We start from the raw sequence: 9,411 nt of genomic DNA, 5'->3' as shown, positions 1-9,411 counted from the left end.
ATATATATATATATATATATATATATATATATATATATAAATGTCTTTTTATCTTTTAACTTTACTATTGAGGTAACTGTGATTTTGCAAATAAAAACAATACTGGCTTAAGATACACTTGCAGACTGTCATACTCAATTAAGCAACACATTCATAATTTAGAGAGTAGTATAAATAAATTACTAATAAAATATTTGTTTCTCATTAATACCAAGTCATTTTACTTTGCTGTATTGGATAAACAATGCAAAATTAAAAATTATTAAATACACCTAATGTTATATTGTACTTTTTTTTAATTGTATAATATCCTTTTACAGCTCATCAATATTGCAGTTAACAATCATATTATAGCTGTATTACATAAATTCATTCAATTTAAAAAACTAAATACAAAAGCTGCAGTAGCATATTTAAACCGTGAATCAAGACCTCAAAAAGCTACTTGAAATGTTTGTGTGACAGACAAGTAACTCCAAACTCCCATTCTAGGGTATTAGAAGATTCCATAAGTGTTTTAAGGAAACAAAATCATGTTTCATTTTGCACATAATTTGAAGAGTTAAAAAAAAACTTAGTTGCTATAAAATATACTATTTCACAAGATAAAACTGTAAGTCACATAATTAAAAAAAATGAAAATACATATTTTCAGTTCAAAAACACAGAACAAATAAATTGTTCAAATTCTTCCACTTTTCAATTACAACAACTGTTCAGATCAAGCACAATATAAGCTGTTAGTGATCAATGAAAGAGTCTGTTTCCAATAATTTAGAAATTTTACTAAATAACAAAATCTCACCATTCCTCTTCTTTGTGGCTGATAAAAAACTCATTAATCTGTTGTCTCCTGAAGTCAAGTTTGTATTCATTATACTTCTTAATGGCTTCCTGATCACCAATGTTATCATCCTGAGCTGCTAAAAACTGCTTGAACGTCATCATAGGTGGCTGTGTTGCACCAGGTTCATCTCTAGTTAGCCAAAAAACCAAAAACACCAGTTTTATCACACCATATCAAAGAAAATTGTAAATTTCATAAAAACTTAGATGTGATCAAAGTTCATGGTATAGCTTACACACATCCAAATATGAGGTGGGTTATAGTGACTCTTTCCCAATATAGATTAAGTGTCAAGCACTTTTTTTATAAGGACTTACATAGCACACATTCACTGATCATGATGTTATGACACATTAAACACTTGTAAAAGAAAAGCTTAATTTTAAGAAAGGACTGTATGTATATATGTATAATTGTACAAGTTAAATGATAAAAAAAATAAAGAGTAAGCAGTGAACAAAAACAATGCTCAGACTCAACTCAAAAATTGTAGAAATTCCTCGAGTTTCTGTTATTTGCAAAAATCTACAATTATGCTTATAATTAAAAAAATATTAGTTAAAGCAACTTATCTTTCTCAAAATATTTAAGACTTTATATAGGGCACAGTCATCAATATTTTTAGGTAGCAGAAGGGATATGTTACAGTAAAAATGTTAAGTAATAAATTTAGAAGTATGACTTTAACTTAAATTTAGAAATTTCATATGTAGGTGTGCACTCAACACCTCAAAGGTGCTCCTGACCCAGAAATGGTTAGTTTTATACCGTGTTATATGTATGTTGTAGTTGTTGCAAGTGAGTTAGTTGTGAGTTAGCCCTTGGGTTTTTATACAAGCCAGGGAAATAATAAATTTGAAATTACCGCATGTGAAAAATAATAACTCTGTTTTGATAAACAGAAAGGAAAAAAATTTTTCTTTTACTGAAGTATATAAAAACAAATTGCATTAATTAATACACAACTACCAGTACAATAAATTGTTTTCATTAAAAACTTAATTTTAGTTTGAGTTAAAAACATATATAATTATATGTAAGACAAATTTCCAAGATAAAGCTATAAAGCTTTGATTTTATTTAAACAATTTATAAAAAGTTACAATAATATTTTTTCTATTTACTGTGCAACCATTTTTGGATAAGTTGAATTTCTGAAAACATACAAATAAATGCATTCAATATCAATAAGAAAGTAATAATATTAGGTGAGACATTATATGGAAAAAAAAAAGGGCCACCCTGACTTATAGCATGCAGGCTGACCCACCTCGGGGGTCCAGGGTGGCCACCGTACCCGTGTTGTCCATGCATCATTCCTATATCTTCTGGGGGCATTCCACCCCCCCAGCCCCCACCAGGGGGACCACCCATCATTCCTACACCTCCTGGATAACCCATTCCATATCCACCATAGCCTCGTGGGTCGTCCCTAGTAAAAGAAATACATGTTACACAGTTTTAATGCATATATATACAGAGGACATTATATTACTCAAGAGCTTAAAGCAACTAATATAAATCAAAGTGGACTACTAAAAATTTTTAAACATCAAAATTTCTTTATAAGCACCTTAAAACTATTTAAATACAAGAAATGTTTTTAGCTACTACCACTAAGCCATAAGCAGGGACCAATCATGACTCAAAATTTAGGGAGAAGTGCAAGATATGATATGACGTGAATAATACAACAATGTATCACCAAGTATAGCTTTTTTCTTGAATGAAAAATAGATTTAAAAGTAAATGGAAATTTTTTGTATTTTGATTTTTCTCTGTGTAACATGAAAAAATTAAACAACTAGTTAAACCAATATTTATTTTATTTTCCAAGTTTTATCTTGCGATCATCTATTTTATCTTCTTCTTAGAACCTGGTTTTGGGGAATGTCATCTAACCATGATTATAATGACATGTTTGAATACCTTTTCACTTTCAATTACCCTATGTTTTTACAAGTATCTGTTTATTGTTTTACCATTCTTCCATGATTGCCATCTATTTGATAAATAGGAATATAATGTGAGAAAAATCATGTAAACTATAGATGTTTTTTTTCTCCACATTCTTTCTAGTTTGTCCATTTCTGATTCAAAACAGAGACATTGGTTTCTAGTGCTCTGATGGCCTTTGCATCTAAACAGTAATTTTTATTTCATAAATACTTATTCAAAGAAATATGGAAGCTGTGAAATTTTCTCCTTTAATTACCAATATTGACAATCACAAACCACAAATCGATCATTCACACAAACATGTGTAGAGTTGTAACATTCTAAAAAAATGTTTTGAATTTTTGCATGTTTTACAGAGATTAGGCATCGATGCAATAAGGAAAATCAAACAAAATCTAAAATAGGACGATGAAACAAAAATATTAAATGTAGCTTGAACATCCCTTCATAATGGTTTTCATATTTGTAACCAGATCTACGGTACAGGGATGTTATAACCGAAGACTTCTCAACAAGCATCAGCTTCATTCAAATAAACTTTTCTACATCTGAGATGACTCCGTTCATTATGAATTACAGGGTGAAGTTTTGATGTGAATGAAAATAATTTCACTCAGTCACCCTCATCATAGTCCCTGCATAGGAACTTAAAAACAAATAACTTTCGTACAAAAAATATTAATATCGGCTCCAGATATGATGATTAAACAGTTCTCCATTTTTATAAATAGGGAGATATATTTTGCTCTTGCAAACTGAAGCTGTAACAGCATTTAGCTTTTACAAGAGCAGCAAGGTTAACAGGCACAAATTGGTGACTTTAACATTGTTTTTCGCCTAAAAACAAGTTGAGGAATTTATTTTAATATTAAAATAAACCACAATAATGGTTTTTATCCAAAACAAATACAAGGGAAACTTACACTTACTCATAATTTGTAAAGCCTAGATGCTACACCTAAGTTAAGAGGATAATATCAGTAAGACTAATGTAAAGCCTAGATGCTACACCTAAGTTAAGAGGATAATATCAGTAAGACTAATGTAAAGCCTAGATGCTACACCTAAGTTAAGAAGATAATATCAGTAAGACTAATGTAAAGCCTAGATACTACACCTAAGTTAAGAGGATAATATCAGTAAGACTAATGTAAAGCCTAAATACTACACCTAAGTTAAGAGGATAATATCAGTAAGACTAATGTAAAGCCTAGATACTACACCTGAGTTAAGAGGATAATATCAGTAAGACTAATGTAAACATTAGTTCTATCTTGGACAACTTAAGAGCAAAACATTTATCATGGAACTGTTATAGTTCACTTGTAGGCCTTGAAATTGACTTTTGAAAGTAATAGCAAATGGTTGCTAATTATTTTTTCCCACTACCAAACTTGGGACTGGTTCTGGCAACAACACTATTCTTCACTAAAATTAACCTTACCTGTGTCACAATTAATTATTTCATCTATTAAATGTTAATAACTCTTCTGCATCATGTTTTCTTTTCAAATATTTTCATTTACCAAAACTCATTTTAACTAAATATTACAGTTTTTATTTCAACTTTTTCACAAATATTAAAATATGCTCATGTATCTCGGACACAAGCACCTGGATTGACTTAAGTCTACAGTATCTCAAAGCTGATGACAATCATATATTAAAAAAAGGTATTTTTTTTAAAGTTACAGTTTAAACACTGAAAGCTGATGAAGCATATAGAGATCTATAGGCCTAACATATGCATATGTGTTAATCATGGACAAATTAAAGAGTAATATAGAAATTACACACACATCTGCAGTTTAGGTGATTTCCGTTTTATTATTAACTTTCAGTGAGCAACCACTTGGGCACAATATTTCTCATCAAGTTGTTGGCAAAACTACACTGCAAAAGTTGAGTTGTGCAAGTCCAGCTGGATGGCCCATGCACTGATTGCCTTGGCAACCAATAAAACTAATCGAAGCTGTGGTTTCACTATTCCCATTTCCCATTATTTAGTCTGGGTATGTCATACAGTTCAAATAGGGATTGCAGAACTGGCATGGCACAAGCACGTGAAGCACAATTATAGTAGCCTTTTGTACTCAGAATCTTGAAATATAAATGCCTGAAATGCATTTATCACAGACATATTGATACTGGACAGTAATAATTTACAAGTCTTCCTTCTGTAATATTTACTAGAAATTTTCCCCCAGTGTCTTCTATGTTTAACCAGCAGAACTGCAACGCTAACCAGCAATATGTTAGTTTGCTAGTGTTAATTTGAGCCCTGACTAGGCTAATGGAAAAACAAGTGTTTCTTCTCATCATGTTGTATAAATTTTCTGTTACCTCATTTAAGTAAATATTATTTTACTCTATATAAATTTCTCACAGCTGACAATAATAAATATATACAATAGACATCTATAGTATACTTGTTGTTCATCAATACTATCACCGTATGCTTAAGGAAAACACACACAAGTACTAAAAATGAAAGCATATACCCTATATACAAAAATGATGTGTCTACCCATTGTTAGACAAGACAATTATACAAGGTGCTTCAGAAATAACTTCCTTATTTGGACCTTTAATAAACCATTATTACTAAGCCTAAATAACTAAAACTTTGTATACATACCAGTTTTTCTATAGGTTTATGATGATATGATACTAAAAACACAAAAAATAATACAAGTCTAGTAATAACTAACATTGCATATTAAACACAATGTATGGAATGTGCCAACATATTTGGAGATGTTGACGGTAGCCAATAGAAACCATACTGAACAATTATTATGAAAACTTTTCTGTAAGTAAATACTTCTACAAAGATCAGTTGATTGGTAATTGCTTAATAAAAATTTGCACATGAAATAAATTTTGAGTTTATCATAAGCCCCACAGTCAAAGTTTTTCGTGTAGGAGGATCTACTTAATGAACCTTTTAAGTTCTTTTTTTTAAAGCAGTAGCATTTAGTAATTTGGTGAGAGATCACTACTGATTTTCATAATCATGCATAAAAAAATACAAATTTGAGTTTAGTACTTTATTATGTATACTAATGGTATTAAAAACATCAATTTTACTTATTGTGAAATGTAATGTTGTTAAAGCAGTGTATTACATCAGGTTATCTGTAGATTGTGCATGTTCAAATTCTATCACCTGACTGAACGGTCTGATTTACACTGCAGCTACTTTATCTTAGTTTTTACTTAATAGCTTTAACCCTTTTGCTACTACCTCGATGGATTACTCCTACCATGTGACCCCACAGTGACCATCAGTTTCCATATTACAACTTTTAACATGTTTTATGTATCTTCATGAAAACTTTCAAGCTTTTATAAAACATTACAAGTCGTTTGCCGACAAAAAATCAGAATTTTTTATTTAGTCAGGTTTTAAAACATTTGTCCATGAATATATGAAGTTAGAGTTTTGACTGCTCAAGAGTGCAAAATGATTTTCAATTTAAGATTAAAAATACATTTCTTCATCTAAAACTCATCAAATTTCATTTGTGCAATCTCTAAAACCTCCTACATAAATATCAAACGTTTTTTTATCACAAAAACTATATTTTATCTGTTATTTTCTCTACCCTACCTCTATACCTATTTGGCCAGTTTGATCGAACTTGTAACCACCATGAAAAAAGTGAAATAATATGAGTAGTACTGTTCTATTAACTACAAAGTTCCAATGTACTTCCCCTGAGAGTTTCTACTTCTAACCTTTTCACATTTACTTCTTAAGTTTATTTTACTGTTAGCAGCTGAAGTAGAAACCTGCTGAACATAAAGCAATAAATCACCACTCCTGCAATTCAACTGTTAACTGACACTGTAACACAGCATCATCAATATGAAACAAGAATATGCAGTGCAATAAGCCAACAATTCCGACAGAATTTATCGTAATCCCATCTCCAAGAACACAGCAGGAGAGGATTTATCAGCTTGTTTACAATAGTGGTTGCAACAAGAATTGTCTAAAATAATAAAAGTGCAAGAAAATGTTTATGATATGGCTCTGTACAAAGTCTGGGGTGATCCAATAAACTTGGTAGGTAGTTAACTGTTAGTTATCCTCTCACGGTGGTTGGAATTTAGCGGTATAGGTGTACAAAGTGTGTAAGTGCTAATAAATGTGTATATATAAAAATATATATTCAAAAATGTTTGATTTTTAGTTATTTTTCTTAAAAAAAGAGAGCAATAAATAAAAGATTATAGAAAACTAATGATTTCTGATACTTACGATGTTAAGAAAGAAAAATTAATTTTTCCAAATTTCAAAGATGCCTGATAGAAAACTATAAAATTATCAAATTACTATACCGGTACACATAAAACCAGTGTAATTTATTTAGCTTTCTAACTAAGCTATATATGGGTTTAAAACAATCAAATTTTTGTTCAGAGCAACAGACTTCAACACTTAAAGTAAAAACTCCAACTTTCCAATTCAAGCCAATTAGAAATGGCTGTCATATTTATGTGGTTCGGAATATGCACTTTCTATTAGTTATAAACATATACTTTAAGAGAAGTAGGAACGATTAGATATCTCAGCAACTCGAAAAGGGGGAGGTTCTTGTTTCATATTCTAGCTTGTCAGTGTCAGAAATTTGAGTTTCTAATTCATTATCAACTATTGACATATGGTAGGCATAATACAATATAAACTGACCAATAAGACAAGAGGAAATGCCATGTAACACACAAGCATTTGATTTTCAATAGTTCATTTCAAATTAAGAAATTACAACATATATAATATTAAAATTTGAGTTATAAATTATGTTTTGAATTCAATTTTATTGACACACATCAATAATAAAACTGTTTACATAAATTTTCAAAATAACTCTCTAAAACATTGTGACATGCATTCTTTAACCTCTCTGTAGTGAGAGGGTTAATGATTGTTGCATTTATTAAACTTTGGAATTTATTGGACAGTTAAGGTTGTTAATTGTGATTATGAATAATAAATCATAGGAGTGTTTGTTTGAAGTTAAGCACAAAGCTACACAATGGGCTCTCTGTGCTCTGCCCACTACAAGTATCGAAACCGGGTTTCTAGTGTTGTAAGTCCGCAAGCATACTGCTGTGCCACTGGGGACTCGTATGAATGAAACATCACTGTCCTAAGTTAAACTGATGGTGGCAAAGCAATATATTTACTTCTTTCATAACATATGGTGCTTTCATTCAGGAAAAATATAATAATTTTTTTTTATAAAGAAATGTTAAGTAACTGTTATGTTTATTGTTTTTGCTCTTTTTTTAAAAATACAAAATGTCATGACTTCATTAAATTTGATTGTCTTTCAAACTGCAGAAAATTAGTTATCAACAAAAACAATTTTTGTCTGCATATCAGAGGTTATTACTGATAAATTTAGCAAGTGATTTACTAACAATTTCTTCAAATATCTTAGCCCTGAAGTATTCTCAAAAATACCTTTGATTAATAGGTCTCTATACTAGCATTTGACTTCAGGATTTCAAAGTGTCTAACCAAACTCAAGTCTTTCAAGTTTATTCTATAAAATAAACCTCAAACTTAATACTGGAATCCTTACCATTCTCTCCTCATTCGTTTCATTGGTGGACTCATGTCATGTCGAGGTGGAGGACTATACCGTTCTCGTCGACGAGGGTCATAACCATCCCTATAATCTCTGCGGGCCCGCTCTCGTCCTGGCCAAGATTCTCTCCTGTAAACAAAACGGTTTTAGGTATACTGCTTTTATGAATCACAATACACAAAAGACTTTTACATCATAAAACCTATGTGAGTTATATGCCGCAGACCTGAAAATTACCAGAAATGAGATTAACCCTACATCAATAAAAATGACCAAGAGTATGATTGAATAGGTTCTCAATATCCACCACAGGAAGAAATGCGGGATGCATCTGTAACACATATATTTCAATAAATGACCTGTTGAGAAGCTAGAAAGTGAAATTAGTTTTCACAAATACATTATTCTAACACTCTCAATACGTGGTCAGTCAAATTGACCGACCACATGACCTTTTTGTATTCGTTTGTGTTTCCATTTTATGCAAAACTACAAGAAAGCTATCTGTGCTAGCCGTCCCTAATTTAGCAGTGTAAGACTAGAAGGAAGGCAGCTAGTCATCACCACCCACTGCCAACTCTTTTACCAACGAATAGTGGGATTGACCGTCATATTATAATGCCCCCACGGTTGAAAGAGCGATCATGTTTGGTATGATGGGGATTCGAACCTGCGACCAGCGGATTGCTAGTTAAGCACCCTAACCACCTGGCCATGCCGGGCCGTATTCGTTTGTATTATTTATAGATTTAATACTTATAACCTTACAACATAGTCAATATATCTTCACAAATTTTTGCAGTCTTTAAATTAATATAACAAGTCCTTTACATACAAAAAGTCATATTTCTTAATGAAGTATTTTTAATGAAATAAAATAAAGATTTGTCCATGAATATATTGAGTATTTGTTTTGAATAGTCTGTGTGTAAAGTAATTTTCATGTTCAAATTAAAAATACTTTTCCTCATCTCAAATTTCCTTTTGTGTAGTTCCTAAAAC

General features: G+C 31.0%; 1 protein-coding gene across 7 annotated transcripts in view; it reads right to left on the bottom strand.

Moving 5' to 3' along the window:
• The window catches only part of LOC106466203 (serrate RNA effector molecule homolog), a 51,036-nt gene that overhangs the window by 31,375 nt on the left and 10,250 nt on the right, over window positions 1-9,411 (bottom strand). For 6 of the 7 annotated variants that reach the window (XR_002612140.1, XM_022394159.1, XM_022394160.1 and 3 more), the window contains exons 3-5: window positions 8,404-8,538; window positions 2,118-2,279; window positions 806-976 (exon numbers count right to left, since the gene is read on the bottom strand). Coding sequence is in view for 6 of the 7 variants with exons in the window: in XM_022394159.1 (XP_022249867.1) it covers window positions 806-976; window positions 2,118-2,279; window positions 8,404-8,538 (468 nt within the window). In the remaining variant the exon portion in view is untranslated. The remainder of the gene's footprint in view (window positions 1-805; window positions 977-2,117; window positions 2,280-8,403; window positions 8,539-9,411) is intronic. The other variant, XM_022394163.1, reaches the window with a different exon arrangement.

This window comes from Limulus polyphemus, unplaced genomic scaffold (assembly GCF_000517525.1).
Source record: "Limulus polyphemus unplaced genomic scaffold, Limulus_polyphemus-2.1.2 Scaffold2185, whole genome shotgun sequence".
Taxonomy (NCBI): Eukaryota; Metazoa; Arthropoda; class Merostomata; order Xiphosura; family Limulidae; genus Limulus; species Limulus polyphemus.
This window is presented reverse-complemented; position numbering and strand designations above follow the sequence as displayed.